At 39.4% G+C, this 22,621-nt stretch overlaps 1 protein-coding gene across 4 annotated transcripts in view; it reads right to left on the reverse strand.

Annotated features, from left to right (window-relative positions):
- PARD3B (par-3 family cell polarity regulator beta) overlaps nucleotides 1-21,529 on the reverse strand; it is a 392,348-nt gene extending 370,819 nt beyond the window's left edge. For 3 of the 4 annotated variants that reach the window (XM_077181321.1, XM_077181319.1, XM_077181318.1), the window contains exon 1: nucleotides 21,204-21,529. In XM_077181321.1, the coding sequence (XP_077037436.1) occupies nucleotides 21,204-21,323 (120 nt within the window). In that variant the 5' untranslated portion in view covers nucleotides 21,324-21,529. The remainder of the gene's footprint in view (nucleotides 1-21,203) is intronic. The other variant, XM_054636392.2, reaches the window with a different exon arrangement.
- Between the last annotated feature and the right edge of the window lie 1,092 nt (nucleotides 21,530-22,621).

A 22,621-nucleotide genomic window follows, 5' to 3' on the forward strand; every position in this document is an offset into this window, starting at 1 on the left:
TAGGCCGAAATTCAGCTGAGGTACAAACTTGTAACAATCTACGTAAAGAAGACGTATGACTAAGTTACCTGGTATAATTCATAACAGCACTTGGCAAATGAATATTGAACAGTTACTCTGATGTGCATTTTACCTTAGGGCTGCAAGTCATGTTTGCGTTTAACATCAAGCCACTTAAAAGCTGTTTATCATCATTTCCTTTATGTGTGGGAGAACACTTGAGGAATTACTATGCAAATATTTACCAAATGTTAAATTAAAGCCAGGTCACACGAATGCACAAGTGCAATGTAGGCAGAGAAGTGACATAAATTTTAAAAAATGGGCTTGACATTCATTTTGTCACAGAATCCTGACTTAGCTCTTGCCACCTAATACAACACCATCACTGTTCAAATAGTCTAAAACAGGTTCAAGAATTCTACACATTTATTTTCAGTCAACATACACACTCAAATGAAAAACCAATCCATTTATAATTAAAGCACTCCCATTTATTGTTAGGTTTTTAAACAAATCAATAAATTCACATTTTTTTGTATCAGAAAGTTGGAGTGCATTCTTGATTCTTTTTGTTCCCAACTCCAATAGAAAAGTACCAGTCTCCTTTTCTGAAAGCTAAGCAACATAGCTAATAAATATTACAATCCACACTGGTATTTCTGACTGTTAATGAACAAGAGAATCCAAATGAGTTTAAATATGTTTCAGCTGACCATCAATAAAATAAACACCACCACTTAATGATTTCACAATTAATTATTGTTTGATGCTGTATTTTGTTCCACTCTGCAGAACGCGTAAAATTAAGAGCAAACCCTCTACTGGAATTTTTAATTCAATATAGTAACAATGGGATGCACTTAAAAAAAATCAGAAATAGGACTGACTTAAAATTATTCCTCGTCCTGATATTTCTGAAGTACCTCCACATCAATGCTTCACTAGAGCAAACAGACTTCAACGAAATGCAGCATTAAATTGGAAATAATATATGCCTGTTCCACATACACAACAAGGGAATAAATGTTAGGTCAAACTTGGGGGAAGGAGAGGCCTCTGGTCATATTGTTTTCTGTCACTTAGACAGTAAAAGTAAAACTAAAAATCCCATAATCATAAAATATTTTCTGATAAAGAGATATTTTAGGTTAAGGTCAGTAAAAGAGGTATTCTACCCCTTAATCATTTTTAGATTCTAAATTGCAATTTGATGCATTACCTCAATATATTAAGTAGTATTTAATGATTTCTATAAGCATTTTAAGGCTACACAGTGTAGCCTCATTACACATAGCCAAACAGCACTAAGTATTAGTTACTCTCGGACCACAGCTTGGGCAGCAGAGCACAAAAAGCAGCTTGGAGAGGAACATATGGATGAGATTGGTCACAGCCTCAAACCTGATCTCAAAATCCTTCTCAAAGTTTATCGCTGAATTAGAAGAGCCTTAAGCATTTTTGGTTCGCTCACCAAAACCACCTCCAAACAAGCCTGAAATGGTACTTTATTCAAATTTCATCTCAACTGCCACCAACAGGGATGTCATCTTCAACTGTAGTAGAGATGGGGCTCTGTTTCTACAGCAATATGAATACTGAGTTTCCAAAATCAAGAACTGATCACAAAGCCAACATTGCACACTACAGACTATCGCAATCTGGAGCTGAACAGTTAGAGCTCAGCAACAACATAACATGCATGCATTGATGTCCTTGTACAGCCTAAGACAAACCCTAAGGAAAAAACCAAATGCCCCAATATGCATCACACCCCATCCTTACAGCAGGCAAACAACCACCACTTCTACTCTCTTCATATGTACAAATGTAGAATTGTATCATTGCATACAATAGTGTAGGTTACAGACATAACATTTTTATGGAATAAAAGGAGCCACAAGAAGTTTCTCTAAGAATCAAAGATGAACAGCTATCTGCACAAGAGATTAAGTCTGTTCCAGACATTACTGAATGCAGCAATTCCTGGCATAGACCTGACCTGAATAAACCTCCCTATACGAAGTACATGAGTATACATCATACACACATATATATATTTACACACACACTTGGAACTGAGTACAAATTGGGTCTTTTCACAAACTTCAAAAAATAGAGATAAAGCAATATTTAGGTTTCACTGCTCAGGAAGCTTCCAGAGTTTAGTTTACATTACACATAACAGAGGACGTTACAAGCTCATATTTCTAGGTCTCACGGTTGAAAAAATAAATTCTTACCTCTAATTAATTACATTGTCTTTATAGCATAACATTAACCAACACATTTTTAACCCTTTCCAGTTAGAAATTCAAAAGCAGCAGAAATCTTTAAGGTAGTACAAGGAAGAGAAACATGCTACAACACAGTGAGATAGTAAAATAAAACTCCTCGTGTATTTCATAGTGCTATTGCTCTCCTTCACCAACACTCTGACTCTGCTTGTATTAGAAGTGAAAATGCTGCAAGATGCTAGAGAGAAGATAAAACTTCTTTATAGCCTTCTACCAGCTGGAGTGACACACATTCTCTCAAGTTATTAATATTAAAGAAAGATCTATACCGAGTGAGCTCAAGGACAGAAATTAAAGCTGAGGCAAGGGCAAAGGACAAGGTAGTCTGCTCTGAGAGAAACTACTTTTAAGCATCCAGAAATAAAGCTACAGAAAACACAGAAGGCCATACAGCAGAAATAGTCTTAGAAAGGTGACTGTAAGGGATGCTTCCTAATCTGTCCTCCAGATGAAATAAAGTACTATAAAAATAAAGCCGCACAGGAAAGGATCTTCGGAGAGGAATTCACCCTTAACTGGCGGGGTGATGGGGAACAGAAAGAAGTTCATTGCAAGCAATCAAACTTGTGAGTACATGGAAGACAAAGCTCTTCCCTTCTCACAATAAATTTAGCAGGTCTAACAAGCTTTCAAACCTCATGCCAAAACACAATCACAAGAAGTAACGCCAGTCTAAGTTGTTATACCCATGATACTTTGCTTCTGACCAAAGCACACATTTTGATTTTTTTTAGATCGGTTAGGAAGTTTTCTTCACACAGTAAGATAACACAGAAGAAATTTTACTCCTAAAAGGAATAAATTAAATATTCAAGAATGAGGTGAATTAAAGATTATTTTCTTCAAAAAAACCCAATTTCTCCTACTATTTAGAAGGATCTCTTTTCAAACTATAGTAGAGGAAACTATTCCCTGTAAACAAGCTATTTAAAAAATTAAACCTCATTCTATGTATTTTCACACATACTAAATTTCTGTTCAGAGTCATTCATTTTATCTATTAATACTAGTTGTGGAAAATGTAATCTTCCCTCAAGCACTTCTTTCTTCCAATCATGATGAGATGTGATATAGCCAAATGGTAGAAAGTAGAAAAGGAGTTCTGAAAACAGTAATTTACATAAGATCACTTTAAATATTCAATTTTTAAAGTTTCTGTCTTTGAAGGCACTAAAAACCTGATGTCAAAAGGGGAACTAATCAGATTGGGTCAGCAGAGAAACATTCATCTTTGTCAGAAACATTGACTTTATCTCAGGGCACTTACAGTTTTTGCACAGTCTGGTCACAGTGCCTTGCTGGCCCTTAAGGATGGCAAGAGCACAAAACAGACAACCAAACAATTCTTGCATGAAGCTAGTGGACTACCAGAGATTTGTGACAAAAACAATCTGTTACCAATCCCGAAAAAAGCCGAAAAATCTTCTCTTGCTCTTCCCAGGCACAGTGAACAAGCAAAAAGCAGAGCTTCCTTTTAGTCTTTGAAATGAGGCCTAACACAGCACAAGTACAGCTCACCACCAGCTTTATCATTGACATGCTAAATGGTCCAAAATACCATTAGTCAATCCCTAGTCACCAGAGGGATCCAGAATATTTCTTCATCTTTAGCCATCTTCAAATTATTATGCTCTGAGAAATTAACAGGACCAAGTATCACCATGACTAGAAGTCAAAACACAACAGCAAGGACTGATGATCACTTCTTTCTGTCTTCATCTCTTCTCTTCACACCACCATATACCAAACTTCATTTTGGAGGTATAAAACTCATCCTTTTTGCACTTCTTTCCTTCTGATTCATTTTCATGTACAGTTAACACATTGTGTTTTCCTTGGGAAGACAGAAACTCAAACAAGTACTGGTTATAAGAGCCACCTCGTTACAGCAGGATGGGCTTAGATATCTAACAGAGAGCTCTCAAGGTCAAGATGCGAGCTACAAGGAACCTGGTACACAGGTTATAGAAACAGTTGCAACTGTTAAAAATGTCCCAGATTACACTTGAAGATAAAGATCCTGACCTGAGACCCTAGTAGACAAACCACAGAACATGAATACAGTGGAGGTTCCTCACACAGGCTATAAAAACAAGGGGAGCACAGCGAAAAGGTCCCTCCCACTTGAGTCACTCGACACTTGCATACTGTAGGTCAAAGCAGAAGGAAGGACAGTGAGTCTCTTCTGGCACTCCAAGATAGTTTTGGCAAAGAGGGACTAGAAGATTTCTTGTCCTTTAGCCATCTTTAAATTATTATGTTTTGAGAAATTACTAGGACTATGTACTAATAATAAAGTCTTCATTTTCTACAAGGCAGAGAAAGTACTTCACTGTAGTCAGAAAGGAAAAGGAAGAGAGAGTTGGCTTATCCTGACAGTTGAATATGCAGGGGGCGAAAAATACCACTCTCCCATATTCAGTCTGAGGAAGAAAACAGAAAAAGCTGCTTCTAATCCCCCTATCATGGAATTCTGTTTGTCAGGGTACAGATATATAAATCCAAAAAGATTTATATATCTGTACTCTGACCAACAGATTATTTCAATTGACACTCCAACTTGTCCTTGACTTGCAGCACTAGAGAACCCTTCAAAAATAAGATCATTCTTATTTTATACTGAATCTGAATGAAAAACCACTCTCTGAATATAGCTGTCTGAATATTACCTGAATAAAGCAGGATGCAGAGAATATATCAGCAGAGGATCACATAGCCCACCTTTACATTACACTCCAACATTTAAGAAGACCACGTAAGCCTGTTTTAGTTTTACAAAGAAAGCTGGAGATACACATTTAGACAGAGGTCTACACACTGCACTTGTAACAACCAGCCAAAACCTCCCCTTCAAAGCCTCAGTTAAAAGTGGAGCACACTGTATGCCAGGCACTGAATCCAAGACAACTACACAAATATACGACTATAAGTACAAACTGATCTTCAGTTATCAACTAAGAATATCCTTTAGCTTTTCAAGTCCATTAGATTAGACAGCTTCAACAATGCAGAAACACAAAAGACTCAACCTTGTGCAAATTAACACAAAAATTCTAGAACAAAACACCTCTAAATAAACCTACAAGATTTGAAGGCTTACCTTTCATATCCCAAGTCCTCCATGTCAAATATTATCTACAATATTCAGAGTAGTATTGTTATGTTAATAAGCAAACTGCTTCTCAGCTCCAGGCACCTGGCGAGTAATTAATTAGCACTGCATCTGGCTTTTTGTTTGATTACCTAAAGGTAACACTGGGGGGGCTAAGACCACAGGATGATTTCTTGAAATTCAACATTAAGTGGGCAGACAGAACTATAAAGCTACTCCTTCAAACTATCATTTTTCACATAGAAATGAGAAGGGAAAAAAACTTAAAGAAAGGCACATGTGTAAGAGCAGCGTATTTCAGAAGTGAAGTCCAGGTTAAGTGAGTGAACAATGCTGTTATTCTGCCAACAAAAACTGATAATCTTTTAAATTCAAATCATTCAGTACAGCTACAGATAAAAACAAGGCTGGCTGCAAATTAACACAATTCAAGCCTGTAACAAACTCAGCACTGAAGGATACGAGATTTTCAACAAAAAATGATAAATGATGCGCATCTCCAAGGGCATCCAGCACTTCAGCACTGCATCTAGAAACCATCTAAGATTGTTTTATTTACAACTGTTGGGCCTTTCTTTGACAAAGTGATTAATGCATTTGCACCTGACACAGGACTGCTTATCAGAAGCAGCTGAGAGTTTCAAAGATGTGATTGAGTAACACCAGACTCTAAACAAAACTGAAAACAAATGCTTGTTAGACAATGCAGACCAAGCATGCTTGAATCCTGTCAAACTTTTAACATAAACTGAGCTTTAGATAAAGGTCAAGTGAGAAAAGAATTGCAGTAAACGATAGGAGCATATCCTTAATTCCTTATAGAAAGCCATTGGGCATTTTTGGGAATTCCACAGAGAACAGCAAGACTTTTCTGCTGGAGTACCACCCTATTTCCTGCATGAGTCAATCACCAACCAGACACTGGGGAGGAATTTTGCCAAAGACTGCCAGATTTGCAGTGTCAGTAGGAGGAGTCAGACTACCACTCCCTTCTCACACATCCAAAGCTGTTCCATTTCAGAAATGTCACCAATTCCCACTGGTACCACTGCCCATATCAACCTAATCAACTCTCCCCATGGTACCTCCCAGCAGGCACAGCTCACTGCTATCCTTATAGAGGAGTTAAGTGTGGACCTGGGGTCTCTTTGCTCACTCAGAGAAATTACATGACCTTTCACTACATTCAGTGACTGTCTTCCAAAATCAAGCCATAAGGAACAATCATAGACCCAGTGCTGTAAAGATGCTGAGACAGCCAGGGTAGTTTTAAATTTTCAAAGCATTAGAAGATGTAAGTAGACTCCCTGTGAGGCAGAAGTTCATTATAAATGAAAACAAAAAAGAAAAAAAAAAAGAAAAAAATTAAAGGGTGGTAGTGAAAAGTAATAGACTCAAAATTGGTTGTGCAGGGAGGGAAAGAGAGGGGTTTAACCATACAGGTGTTGGAGCAAGGTTTGCAGATCGGTACTAGAGGACGCTGTAAACCTATTTCCTTCTCATGTGAAACACTAAATGAACCAGATTCTCTCCTCCCTTTACTTCTCAGGCGAAAACACAATTGGTGGGGGGTCAATAATATTCTCAAGGCACAACAAACAGTCAAGCACTGCCTAATTCCATAAAGCCTAGTCAGCTTCAGTGGTTCTGACTATTGTTTGAAAGAAAATAATCTGGAAGTTTAAGAAGTAATATAAATATTTAGCAGTTCAATATTACACTGTGGGGAGTATTATATAATCTGCCATATTTTGTGCTGTATTAATAAAATTCATATCATCACAGTACAACATGGGTAAGTTTTAGTATTTGACTTCCAAGATACAGCAAATATACCTGGTAAACAGCTGAAACAACCTCTACCTTTAAACATAATATTGCCAAAGCCAAGTGATGGAACTGGATGAAACCCAAACAAGGCTCCTGAGAACAACTTCCACCTTCACCTGATTGATATACAGAACATGCCAGAATAACTACGTCATCAAAACTAAATGCCATATGCCTAACCTCAACACATGAAGGGGATTTTAGCCAGATAAAAAACAGTGAAGAAAGTGAGATTATCCACTTTTTCATTGTAATTTAATACTACTAATTAAGGGTGCATAAGGGTTTGCCCTGCCCTTATCCCAAAGGGCTGCTTTCTTCTGGTATTCAAAGAGTCTTCAGGAAAACAGAATCACAAGAGCTGGGAAGAAACATCTTCACAGGTTTCAGAGGAAAAAAGAAGGCAGCACCAAAGTTACTGCAAAACAACTGACAGGTAAGTCTAAGTAGGTCAAGTTAACATTTAGCCCAAATGTGAAAAATGACACCTGAGGCACATGTTCCACTTACTGTTTGGTAGCAACTTTCTCCAACCCACAGGTTGCAAGGGGGCCACATGGAAAAAAAACCCTCATTACAGAAGTTTAATCCAGCCAGTACAGCCCCACAATAAAGCAAAAATGAAAACAGCTGGTAAGCAAACTTGTTTAAATGCTGTACTTGCATATATTTTGCATCAGTCCTGAGATGCCATTACAAACTTCATTTTCATTTGCAGCTTGATGTCATCCATCATTGCTGATGAGGCCAATTTACTTTTCAGTCAGCTACCTCATTCATTCTCTTTGGGCTCCAGAACTGTACCCACATACCTTAGCTCCACATATTATGCCATGCTCAAGCACCAGCAGAAATAAGAAATAAAATAAAACAACGATCTACTGAAAATGCCTACAGCTAAGTGGACATAACATAGCCATTACTCACAAGAATGCTCAACCCTAAGCATGTTACAGGAACATTTTACCACAATGCACTGCCAATAGGACTTGCAGAGTAACAGCTTCCTCCTCAGTCAGGGATGATCAGACCTTGTTCCCAACTCTCACACACAAAAACAGGTAGAGAGCTGGTTGGTGACAAGTTCAGCCACAAGATGCTGAAAGCTTTTCAGCAAAGTAATTGGATCTACTTCCACTAAATTTTATCACCATATGCAGTGCCTGAAAAGGAAACCAGCATATACAATGAAGCAGTCCATTCACTTATTTAAATGGTTACTAAGGACATTGCCAATGTCAGTTAATAAAAAAAACATATAACATCAGTATTTACTGGTCTAATGCTCACAAAGTAAGTGATTTGGACTCCTACAGAACCTGCAACAGTTTTGGCTGCATTATTAAAAAGGTATCTCTTACACTAACTATGACTTCAGGTTCAAAAACAAAAACACACAGAAAACTCCAAGAAAAACAGCCTGGAAATCCACTAAGTGTGCTTCAGCTTACAACACTATTTAACAGCTTGATCATTAAACTGTAGCTTGTATCTTTCAGTATGAACTCAAGCATCATGAAAATACATGATTCAACCTCACCACTCGAAAGTTAAGTCTAGCTTTTTTCCTCCCAGTTAAAAGAAACTCCATTCCACAAAGCCTCCTTCATCAAAATTTTTCTTGCCAGATTGCAGAATAGTATTTTTTCAGTAACAAGAACCACTAGCATGAAACTTCTCACACACAAGATGTTTCAAAACTGAAGCAACAACATTTTGCAGAATGTTAATAGTCCACTACAATCTATTTCAAAACTACTTTGGTCTGCACCGAGACCCTCACTGTCAAGTCTGCTTATGAACACCAGCATCCTGGATTTTGCTACACGATCAAGCTGGGTTTGTTTTTTTTTTTACTCTAAAATCCATATTGATAAACCAAATAGTTAATCTCTAAACACACAATGCATAAAAGGGATCATTTCAAACCAGAAAAATGGAAGACACTTATAATCACCACAGCATTCACATTTGAATGACAGCTAAACATAAAGACACATCAAGCATTCAGCCATCTGGAAAGAAGATGGGTTTTTTTCATATTGTGTATTCTCAAAGCCTTAAGGCAAGAGTCAGAGGTTGACCAAGACTTCCATTTAGTGAGATGCTCATTTCCTATCTCCAGCCATTAACAAACTGCACTACAAACAATAAGCCAGACCCCTCCACTTTCACTGCATTCAAAGTTGTGTCACACCAGGACAAACAATGTGTTCATACTGCCAGATGTACTTTATATTTGGAACATAGAAAGTTACCAAAAAAAATCTACCTAGTGTTTTCCTAGTGTCTTTGAATACAGCTTATTTAATAAAATGACTATATCAATTAATATATTTTGTTACACCAGACAAGAAAGAATATGATACATATATAACTGCAGAATTCCTGATACATAAATGAAAACAACCAAAGTATGTATTCAGACACTATTAAAGAGTTAAATGGTACTGAATATTGCTGCAGCAAAATAATCAAAAAAATCACACTGCAAGCACAGCTACCACAGACCTGAGGTGACCAGAGAAAGATGCAGTCCAGCTTTAGCATTACATTTTTAATAATACATGAAGGGCCTAATAAGAAAAAAGCACCCTGAATGTACAAACACAAACCATCTACTCCTTTCACATTCTCACTTGCAGCAATTACTCCCCCACAACATACAAAATTCAATTTAAATGGAAAACTACCTAAACCAGCATTTTCCAGACTCAGGGTATCAGGTAACAGTTATCAAGGAAGAAAACACCCTTAGAAGTAATATATTTAAAATGCACAGGTCCTGAGTGTTCTTCTAAGCATTTATGAGGCATAATGAGTTTTCAGAGCAAAAATTAAGAATTCATTTTGCTCTTCAGGAAGTCAGTGAACTGGTTTCCTTGAGGATTTCTCAGGTAAAGTTAGTACCTCCCATCAGTCAGCAGCTGAATGAGAGCTATCCAAATAACTGCTCCTGAAACATTAATACAGAAGTCTTCCCTGGATTTTTATGTGCAAATTTTCTTGCCTCACAGAGAAGAGTCATAATTTATCATTGAAAAACCCTAACACTAAATTTTTTTTCCACACACATGTACTTCTTTTCCTAAAAAAAAAAAATACATCTCCCTTTTTTATTGCAATCTAAACAACACCTGCATCATGACTACTACTATGCAAATGCTGGTCTTTATGCACAATATTGAAATGTCAATGAACCTTCTCCTTTCTGTCACCCAAAACAACTACTTCAGGTTTCCAGCTCTTCAGGGAGTTTTCTTTTTGTATCTCATAATGCCAGGAACTCCTGAAACATTTGTTCAGGATACATTTATTACAGCCAGCAGGGGAAAATTAACTGTGAATTGGCAGCAGCTTGGTTTTTCAAATGAGCCTAATTCTGTAGAGGCTGAGCATGCTAACTCTCATCAGTCCTTGAAAAATTTCAGCAAGTCCTTCCACCCTAAAAAAAACATGGGAAAATCCAGTTGAAGAGAGCAATTGCCTCTCCAATGTTCCATTCTTTGAGCAGACAAAGAACAGGTTGAGAGGCGTCAGTAACAGAAGATGACAGTCAAATTTCCAGTATTACTAAAAAAAACATATCTGCTAAATAAGGCAACTATGAGAAACAGACTTTCAAAAAATATGCAAATTAAACAAATTTTATGTATTAGTACACTGTTGTAACCCATTCTATAGAACAGGGAGGGTCAGGGGGGCAACCTGGAGAAAATACTGAATTTCTACAGAAATCCCAGTAGAGTGAGTAACCTAAAGAAAATACAATTAAAACCAGAGTCAAAGCAAAGTATGATACTTTTCTGACACACCAGAATAGACCAGATATTTCCATAAATCAACTCGTACTCAGTAGTAAATAAACTACCTTGCAAAAATAAGCTAATAAATTGCTGACAACCCCCTACTGTAGCCAATTATTTTATTTTTTCAAAAAAAATCATTATACCTTAACAAAAATCATTGTTACTGCAAATAACTTTTTAACTCAGTCTGAGTAGAAAGAACGTGATTTGGAGGCAAACAGCATTTCACAGAGCTCCCAATATATAAACATTTGATTGATGTATTCAATATTTCCCTCATTTTTTTTTTCCTGCAAGCTTAACAAGTACTGCACTTTTTTTTTCTAAAAGCAAGCCCTCTGGAGTCTTTACTTAGCAAAAAAAATTCCTGTATGACTTCTGGTTTCCATACAGGCTTTCAAGTAGACTAACCCACAATTCAAATAAAAACCAAGATAATGAAGAAAACTTCCTTAGAGAAATAATTTAAGGAGGAAATGGAAGACTTTGGGAATATGTATTTCAGAAGCAGAAGCTTGTTTCAGTTTAAAAAAAATGTACAGGTGAGATGCAGCACCATCCCCAATTTGCTGATGATGAAGTATGACACAAGCTAGAGGAAGTCATTTGGTTTTGCCTGGGATCGAGTGAGGCACAATTTTCACTGCACAGCTGCAAGGCCCCGACTACCTTTGAAAGAGAAAGGCAGCAATGAGCATTCTAGACTGAAACTGCTGCAACATTGCCTCAGTCAGATTTGCAGAACCCCTGAATTACTTCTATTTCAAGAAAAGCTACAGACACACTGTCACAAGTAGCTTTCTTTATTGCTTACCCTACTCGGGCACCGTTGTATTTCTGTCCTGCCCTTGTTGTGTTTAATATCTAGGACTGATCAAAAAAATTCTGAGATGAAACTTCTCCATGAAAATCCTTACTGAAATAGTTAAGAAAGCCTTAGAGAAAAAGTTGCAGCTGGAAGAGAGAATTTTAATAGCTGTTCAACCAGGAATCCATAGGAAGGCTGTTCTGCAAGGACTTGCAGGGTGAGATGGCACACGGAATTCTGACAAGCTCTGCACGAAGTTAGTTAAGCAGAGTTCTAGGTCGCATTCTATCTTCTTTGTTCATGAAACTCACCACTTACAAAGGGTCTGTATCCCAAGCAGCCTGCAGCCAACACTACCAATAAGAGCAAAGCCTTTAGAGCTTTAAATTTGTAGTCTGGTTACGCTTCTGGCTTGTGGTCAGAAATAAAACCTGCCAAGCAAAGAATGTTAGTGAAAATCTTTCTAACACTGAACATACTACCCACCAACAGACTATCACAGAGCATTTAAAAAAATTATCATCATCATCATTTTAGGCAAACTGTACCACAATGAACTGCATTCAACAAAAAAATGCTCAACCTACAGGAACTGATGTGACCAGTGCCTACATTTAGCAGTAATAAAACTCTTTAAAATATTGAAAAACCATGGAATTATCCTCAGATATACACCATGAAATTCTGGTCTTATCACCATTAATGACATCCAGCATTGCAAGACTAAAAAAAAAAAAAATGAAGGCTAGGAAAGACTAAACGGCTTCAAAACTTGTAGTTGGAAGAGAAACATAAATAGGGAGCTACTTTACTATGGACATCACCAAAATTTATAAAGACACACTGAAGTCTGCCTGTGCCCCTGGCACACCAGCCATGAGGACAAGCTACAGAGCAGGTACAAAAAAATAACCCTTAATTGTAAGATGGCCGACAAATGGGTGCTCCAGGGTTTGGATACAGAATAAATACAGCATATACACGGGATGTGTATGTAACAAATATATCATATACACAGGATTAACCCACCAGGATTTATGACTCATCTCTCCTTCAAAGGTCCAAACTTGGACCTGCTGAATTATAACTTCTTTTCAGCCCGCTGAATTATGACTTCTTTTGAGCTGGAACTACTCTTACTTGAACAGTACATTGTCACTCAAAAGAAGCAGGAGACGATTATATAAAGGATTTTTTTGTCTCCTCTCAGAGAATCTATAATTCAGATGTTTAGATTTGCCAAAAAAGACCAACTCAGCTGTTGATGGATTGATGAGAATGAGATAATACCTTCTACAAAAATATGAAGGTCTTTTAAGGTTTTAGGAATGAGATACAAGTGGAGAAACTGATTAGTCAAAGTAAAAAAATAAAGACACACAATTTTCAAGGAATGCAGGTCTCTGCTCTTTGGATTGCATGTAATTCTCCTTTAAGCAGTCCATTTTCTTCTACTGATTGAAGAATTACTGAATTTTTGTAAAGGAAAATTATAGAGAGGGTGTGTATTATGATTTACCAATCGACAGTATTTTATTGGTAATCTGAAAAACATTCTATTCTACCAGACAAGCTGTACTGCAAAATCATTTGGCTTGATGGAGCCCCATCTTTTAGGTCTTTTCCTAGCCAGGAAAAAGAGTGAGTCCAGTGCCAGCTGTTAGCTTCTACCCATCAGACAGCATTCTGTGATTCCAGCTCTCAGTCTCTGCAGAGTACAATCATCCATATTCCTCCCTATCTACCCTCCATTCCAATGCTATCCTTATTATAGGCCATAAGAAGCACGTTCATTCAAGCATTCTGTAGTTTTCTTTTTCATGCACACAACAGCCAATAAAGAAAAACACTGAGGTAAGAAGTCTCCCTGTGGCAACAAATGTTGCATTCTTGGGAAACCAATGAGCAACTTGTCTGAACCTCCCACCTCAGGAGCGCTCCAAAGAGCGAGCCAAGCGCCTGAGCAGCGCTGTGGCACCTGCCACAAGAAAGCCAAGTCATCAGTTCTGAATGGATGTATTTAGTGGTGACATAACAATTACAGGTTTACACTGGAAAGAAGAGACATTCTGATTACATTAAAACATTACAATAGCTCCCTTGATGGAGATGTCTCTAGCACAATGATTAGGCATAAAGAGGAAAAACAACCCAAAACACTTACAAAATCAAGTCTTACGTACTTTCTCTTTAAAGTGAGGAAAACAGTCCAAAAATGTCCTATCCAGTGCAAACAGTAATTTGTTATAACACTAAGTTTCCTTTACAAATAAGTTATTGAAGTAATCCAATGGAAGTAATAAAGTACTGACAAGAGGGACAAGAGGGCTTACAGAACTACCACAGCAACATATACCCTGAGGGTAAAAAAAAGTGCTCTTATTAATCACAATATTACACAAATACTGCAGAGTCTTTTTTCCCAAAAGTTCTTGTAACACGGTGATTTTCTGAATTTCTCATATGAAGCAGCTTTCTCAGTTTAACAATGTATTCAGGGCACTGCCCACTCCAGTGGAATTTACAAGACAATTTCTAGCAATAAGCCATTCACATGAGCCTGTCATTTCTGTTCAGTCACTTCCCCAACATAAAATGGGTATATCCTTATGCATAAGATTCAATAATGGAATACGAAAATACAAAGCAGAATCTGTTTTCAATGATACTAATTGCTCAAGACCTTTAGTGTTATCATATTCATTAAGGATGAAACACAGGCATGTTTAGAGGGGGTTAGAGGGAGTTTATAATAATGAAGCAATAGGTCTTCATGCCTAGGAAAGCTGCAGCTCTGACATTCGAATCATTAGGAAAGCCTAAGGAATGTTCTGCTCAACGGGGGAGGAAATCTGCTGCTACAGTAGCAGGATGCCAGACAGCACAGTATGTTGCAATTCAACTGACCTATCATGCTGAATGAGTAAAGAGGAAAGTAAAGTCACACAACATAAAACATTACGCCCAAATGGCTGTATCTGCTAAACTAAAGACATTATGTTTTTCAGAAAATATCAGAAAAATCATAACCCTCGATTTTCAGATACTTAAGCAAATAAAACAATTAAAACTGCATTTTATGCAGCAAGCAAAAGCACCTCCCAGTTCCATCCCATGCCAGAAATACCACTTGAGGTTTGAATTCCTTCTTCACAAATTCCTACAAGTCTACTCAGAGTTCATCTTCAACTTGGCAAAGCGCAACAGCAAGCAGTCGCTGCTTAGAACTCTGTATTGCTCTTTAGTGGATTCCTCCTATGACTGATTTAACATTCAGTTACTACACCAATCTTCGCTGTATCTCAATTAATAACAGCTGAATAGTGTTCAGAATTTGATAAATACAATCTGGGAGAAAAAAAAATAGACACCCACTCTAATCACATACACTGCAGGTCAGGTTACTCTCATTTTGCCTATTTAATTTCCAGCAGTTTTATCCAGCTCTACCTTCAACTGAGCTCCCCTGAAACACATTAACATCAGCTAACTCGGTATTCAGCCAAAAGCCCATTACTGGCAATAGTCAAATTCTTATAAGGAAAAAGGTGATCAAACTTTTTTTTCATGTTATGTAAGTACATAATGCCCTAGAAGACATTTTCTATGACAAATCTAAATTCAATGGCAGTTTTTCTGTAGAGATTATAAGCAGCTGTGAGAAAAGGAGCCCGAAAATCTACCAAAAATGTCATTACCTCAACACTAGTGGCTATGATACAACACAGCAGCAGATACTTGACACAAAAGTGATTAAACTTTTGTGATTAATCACAAAAGTCATTAAAAGGCAGGCACTTTTTAACTCTCAATTTTTCTGAGTCCCTGTAAAAGTGATCCAGAAAATTTTTAAGGATTTAAAATTTTAAAATTTTTAACCCAAAGTTCTGCCACTTGAAAGTTGTTCCCAATCTCAATGAAATATCACCACTAGCATTTTTAGGTAAACAAGGAGTTTCTGAATTCATTTGTCTCCTTCCATTTTCTTTCCCTTCCCTATTCATATAGCCTGTATTCCTATATATCAGTCAGTTACTCAAACTCATACAATAGTAATGAGAAAGCAGTCTATCAAGTTTTATTCTCATTTTTTACTAGAGTATCATAGTGACAACTCCAAAGGCTGAATGCAGAAATGATAATCAAGCTGTTCATTGAAATCTATCAGTTGCCAAAACAATGTATAAGCTCATTAACATACTGTAGCTGATTACGCATACTAAGGAAAGTATGGGAATCAAGAGCTAAAATAATTTCTAGCAAAAAAAATACTTGAAGACAGAGCTTAGAATTGTTTTGGTAAAACAAAAATTATGGATTCACCCCATGCCTATTAGATCAAAAAATAAAATAAACTGAAACAAGCTGGGATAGGGAAAAATACCAAGCCTAGAGACCAGGTCCAAGACAAAAGTACACAAGAGCCACACAAATACAACTCTATTACTCTGCCTTTATGAAGGACTAAAAACTTACAATTTGCCCAAAACAGAAAAAATGTCATAAAAAAGGACTTCTTTCAAAACATTTCACATATATCTTCTGAAAAAGTCTTCTGGTTTTGCAAACATCTTTTGTTAAGCATTAGAGTCAAAAAAATTGTCATTCTCCCTATCCCAAATATATTTAGAGAAACTACAGGAACATTTAGTTCTCCTTCTGTTTGCTGGCTGATTTACAACAGCAATACCTAATTCCAGAACACTAATTGTCATGTGGTCGGCAAGCAGGAGCAGAAAGAAACTGAGAAAGTATTTTATTAGTAGAACTCACAAAATTATATAAACAATCAACCTGCAGCACTAGCTCTCTAAATGAATCTAATTTGGGAAGCATCATCAATACAACCCAAATCACCTATTTTTTCTCATTCTAATCAAAACCACACCATTCTTGAATTAACCTACTATCTTACTGCTTTCTGCTCACTCTGACTGCAAATCAAAATACTCATCACCACTCCAGAATTAACTGGAGTTAATCTCTGTATGTTCTCATGAATGGAAAGACACGCTCCTGTTGCAAGTGGAGATCAAGTTCCAGAAAGACAAGGCAACTAATATTTGACTGTCTCCATCCCCATTCCCAAAGAAAGCTCACAAAGGCTGTTAAGAGTGAGCCAGTCAAGAATTTAACTGTGCCTAAAGGGACAAATTTTAAACCACAAATACAGTGATTATTAATTTTGCTACATGACTTCCATGTCCCACTCACTCAGCTGGCTTCCAAGAACAAGACTGCAGACAGCCAAAGTAGTCACTTCAATCAAGCCACGCAGGTAAGCGCCATATATGCAAACACTAGTAAATGAACACAAGATGATAACCACCACTTCCCTGTCTCTGGCTCCTCCAGAGAGATAAAGAACATCTGGAGCAGCAAGATGTTTTACACATTTCCCTCAGAAAAGTTTCACTGCAGCTTAAGAAAAAGCCACAGTGGATTTCACTTTGCTAGCCTCATTTCCCTGGGCAGACATCACTTTCTGTATCAACAACATTCAAGGCCTCAGAGACAGCAAGCAAGATCTCCAGCTGAGCCAGGTCTTCACTGCAAAGCTGGAAATTCAACTGTTGCCTCAAATGTGGGAGAACGGCATTTCCAAGGGGAGAGATGTGTGCACAACAGAGCATCTACCTTGAGTGCATTTAACCTCATTGCATTTTAAGGAATTGCTTTCAACAGGACCATGCAAATCCTAACATCACAAGAGCCCATGGAACCCTCCCATGCTGACCCAGAACTTTTTCCTCCCATTCATATACCTGGGGGAGGGGGAAAAAAGCCTCTGATAATTGACTGAAAAACAATCAACAAGGACTTGCATCCAAGGCTATGTCTTACAGCTACAGAGAAGCAAACCCAGGATCAGGCACAGCAACTCAACTCTTTTACAATACATCTGTTCTCACTCAAGCAAAGAATCCTAAATGCAACAGATGACACACAACTGCTCCCCAAGGCACCAAAATATCAAGTTAGGGGCTAGGCTGATGATAAGGAATCATTAATCCTACTGCATCTACCTGTCAGCAGGAAGCCTTAGTGTACATTACTAAACAGCAACAAGAGAAGATCCTGGGTCACAAGAATTCCAACAAACTTCATTCTGCTCAAGTCACTTTTCTGAGATGATAGTGACTTCCCTGAAAAATTATTTATAATCCTCACAAAAGCAGCTGATTGAGAAACAATTTCTTAAACATCTATGACTATTCACATCACAAAATCCTAGACCACAGAAATCTCTTGGTTGATACTATAAGAAATAAGTCTTCATTCCAGGCAGTTATTGTATCCTCCAGTGAAACAGACAGGATCTGCCCATTCAGGAACTACTACAGTACCTCTAAAAGCCACTAAATTCAGTAGCATTGAGAAACAATTACTGTCTGATTTCTCAACTTAAATTGGTCCAGTGTTCTGGTTCAGTTAACAAAGCAATTTCATTAACTGAGGCAACTGAGCCTTTGTGACCAAACCTTGCCAACACAGTCCCGTCAAGAAACCAAATCAAACTTGCTAAGGAAACACAGGAGGCTACATAAGCAACTGCCCACCAAGTTCTCAGCTATCTACCAAAAGTCTCACAGAAACCAGAGACTTAACCATTTACTGCATCAACTTTCCTCTCATTACAAATATAAAGAAGTGTAAAGTAGTTTAAACCAATTCAAAAGTGTTTATTTGTATATGTGTATTCAAATATTTTACAGTATACATGAATTAATAGTCTAATCTTGTATCTTCCCCTTTGCCAGACAAGTGGCTTTAGTGTAAGAGCAGAAATAGACATCCAGGACAACTCCCAAAATGCAGAGCCTCTCAAACCTTTTTGTGGTATTTGACAGTACCATAACTAATAAAAAGTTCCTAAAGTTTGTATCCTAGCTACCTTTTTCATTTTCCCTTCTACAACTATGAAAGATATTCCTTCTATCAATTCTCCCTCCCTCTCCAAATACTTCAGGCACTTTAACAATAAAATTTTCCACTTAGTTCTTTTAAAACATTTTAACACTTCAAAAAAACTTACAAAAAGAACACTTAACATGCCAACAGAAAAAGCAGCATTCTGTCACAAAGTATTCCAAACATTCTAAATATTTTGAAAAGAAAAACAAATATTCAGTTATCTTTAGCACACACCTGTTTATGTGCACACCTCACAGCACATTTTAGCTGATTATCTTGAGATAATCCCATTCCCATTAAGATTTTACATTTAAGAAAGTTAATTTCAGAAAGAGCAAAGAGAAGGAAAGTGGCAAACACCCAATCCATCATTTACATCAGACAAAAAAGACTCCAAAAGGTAATAAAATTAAATGTTTGAGACATCTATATGATCTATTTTACCAACCTCAAATTTTCCCCGAGGAAAGCAATCTAATGCTGAATGATGCTTGTCAAGATAACAAGAAATTTATCTTTTTGGCCAGTTGCACTGCAAACCTTGTAGATTGGAAGCCAGCTAATCAAAGCACTACAAAAGAACTGTTTACATTTCCAGTGAGCAAGGGGGAGGGAGAGAAGATGCACAAGGTACAAAACTTTTTTTATTGACTTGAATGAAAACCTATTCTGCTTTTCAAGTCCTTAGGCTGCTCCCCCACTCTGCCTCTTTACACATCCTTGTGTAAACTCTAGCTCTGAAGCCATTACTCAAAGTGATCAGCAATTTTGGAACAAACTGGCCCATACCCACTTTGTCCACCTATGATGCAGAATAAGGAACTCAACATTTCTATAAGAAAATAAGCCAAAAAAAAAACAAAAAAGAAAAAAAAAAAACCAAAAAAGCCACCAAGCTTATTTGCAAAGGAAGAAATACAAGGTCAGAAACATGGACTCTGGCCTCTGGCTGTTCTATAAAGAAGGCTGATGATTTTGACCTCATACCCAAAGGGCATAAGAGAACACAGGAGATTATTACTAGACATTAAAAAAATTCTTTAGATACTAATTAATAGCAAATTGGTTACAAATGCATGAGAACAGCAGTACACTTAAGTGTCTGGCATTTATCTGAAGCTTTCTCACACTGTTGGAATTTCTATCCTATAATTACTTGTTGAGCCTTCTAGAACAGTCAGGGCTTCACCTAGAAAGGCAGGCACCCTTCTACTTCTTTCTAAAGGAATAAAAAGTAAATAAAGAGTAGAGGAGGAAAGGGATTTGAACTACTTATACAAAGGCTTTGTAGGCCACCTTTAAGCCATCATCATGAGACTAATTTCAATGTCATCACAAGCACAAATCAGAAGCTGAAATCAATTTGTAAATTTCTAAATTCAACACAGCTGAAAGTAATTCTGTTTCTGATAAAGCAAATCTCTTGAAGATAAATTTCAGTACTCTCAACCATAGTTCAGTGCAAAAGATCTCACTGACTGTTGACTCTAACAGCACCAAGAATTCTATAAGCATTTTGTAGTTATTACACACAAACAGCATCATTAGGAAAAACTACTTTTAACACAAAATATTTGTCAAGCTCTATGTGTCTTAAGGCAGGTTAAAGTATGACACTTGCTCAGAGGGACCAACATGGAGACAATAGCAATCTCTACTAGATCAGTCTCAGCTGTTCATGATGTATTTAACATATCAGTAGCAAGTTTTTCTCAAACTAAACCTGCAGGAACAAGAATTTACTTCCAGTTTTGCATTCAGGATATCAAACAGTTGACTGGGCCCATAAGAAACTAGCACATGTCACAAAACAGAGCCCTTAAGATGTTGGCTGTACTTATTACTCAGACATTTTAGGAAGATGAACACAATACTGCACGTCCTTAATTCAGGGCTTGTAACTGGAATCTCTTCCACAAAGCAGTATTTGCAACACTAGGCCTTTAATCAACACTGAACAGTACCCCATTAGCCTTCAGCACCTGCCTCTTGGAGAAAAAAAGAAAAAATATTTTTATGCTCAATTAGCTACAGCCAAAGAAAAACTTAGAGCCCCTTTCATGTAAAGGAAATCACCTTCCCATGCAGATAGCACCTCACTGAGCAGCTGATGCCAGAAAACACAAGCTTGAATGAAAGTGACTTATTGTTATGCTCTTGTCTGTTTCAAGTTTGTTAGTCAACACGCACAGCAGTAACAGCCATGCCGGCTGGGCAGCTGAGCGGGACACGCTCCCCGCCCGCCGGCATCAGCTGCTCACACAAAGTACCTGGCAGGGGGACAGTGTCCGCGTCCCCGCGGCCGCAGGGCCCGGCAGCCCACCCGCCCCTCCGCGCCCCTCCAGCCCGGCCGCCCCCACGCCGGCCCCGGGCCTTCCCCCCGCCGGCCCCCTCCCCGGGCCGGCTCCGCGCACGGCCCGGCCGCCCCTCACCTTCTCCTGGGCCTTGCGGTAGCGCTGCAGCGCCTGCTGGGTCAGGTCCCGCACGCGGAGCTGCCCGTCCTTGCAGGGCACCACGATGCCGGTCCGCCCGAAGCACACGGTCACTTTCATCTCAGCGCGCCGCCATGCCCGCCCTGCCCGCCCACGAACGGCGCCCGGCCCGGCCCGGCAGCGCCGGCAGGTGCGGCTCGGCGGCCCCACGGGGGCGGGCGGCAGGTGCTCCCGCGGGGCTGCGCCTCGGAGCGCGGGCAGCGCCGGCAGCGAGGCCCGGCCGCGGCCTCTCCTTCCGCCGTGCCCGCCCCGCCCCGCGCGGCGCTCCGGGAGGCGCGGGCCGGGCCGGGCCGGGCGGGGCGGCCGCGGGCGGCGGCGGCGCTCGCCCGGGGCACGGAGCGCCGGGCCGGGCTTAAAGGGGCCGCGGGTCAGCGCCCCGGGCAGCGGTGCCCTTGCCGTGCGGCCGGAGGATGGGTGTCCCGTGCACGCCGCACAGTGCGGAGCGGGCAGCCAGGGTGCACCCATGCCGCAGCACCCAGCCCGGTCCGCGGCAGCGACCACCGGCGTGAAATGCTGCGCTGTAGTGAGGGGCTCTGCCGGGCACGGAGAGTTGTGTGCCCCGCTGGCCGAGCAGCCCTCCCGCCAGCACGGCGCTGGGCTGGACCGCGGTAGGCACAGAGCATCCCTCACGCTTCGAGCGGGCCCTGTGGCACACAAAATACACCTGAGAGAAAGTGTGTCCAACCTGCTCGGCTGTGCAGCGACCGGGGCCACAGCACAGACCTTGCCCCACGAAGCTGTGAAACACCTGCACGCAGCTGCCCACCCCGAACTTCAGACACTGACCCGAGACCTCACGCACACCTTGTCACACCATACAGAGACCTTCAGGCACTGCCAAGCACCATATCTGCTCTGCAGGAAACGCAGCACGCAGAGAAACCCATCACCTCAATACACTGACAGCCCATACTCTTCAAGCCGTGGTACAGCAAAGCCACACAACCTGCATAATGGGGTGTGTGGCTCTGCAGCGCTCCCCAAACAGCTGCTCTTCTGCAAAGTACCCTTTTCTGTACTACTTGGTAACCAAATAGTGTTTCCTGGATCTTACCTACCTAGACCACATAAAACATAGTACAAGTACTCGATGTTCTCACCATCATAACAGATCAATCTACCCACCGAGGTGTGTATTACTGAAAATCACTGCAAAGCAAAGGCAGTATAAAAATACCTCTAAACCACAGCATGACATCACACAGCACAAGGGGACTATTACTGCAGTAAAACTGCCCCACCAGTTCACATTAGCATTCAAATAGGCAGTCCAAGCCCTGTGCTGTGTGACGTAACCAAATGACAGTACCAGAGATGTTGCAGTGGAAGTGGGCCAGAACAGCATAAGCTGAAGGTTG

Source organism: Agelaius phoeniceus, chromosome 7 (assembly GCF_051311805.1).
Source record: "Agelaius phoeniceus isolate bAgePho1 chromosome 7, bAgePho1.hap1, whole genome shotgun sequence".
In the NCBI taxonomy this organism is placed as follows: domain Eukaryota; kingdom Metazoa; phylum Chordata; class Aves; order Passeriformes; family Icteridae; genus Agelaius; species Agelaius phoeniceus.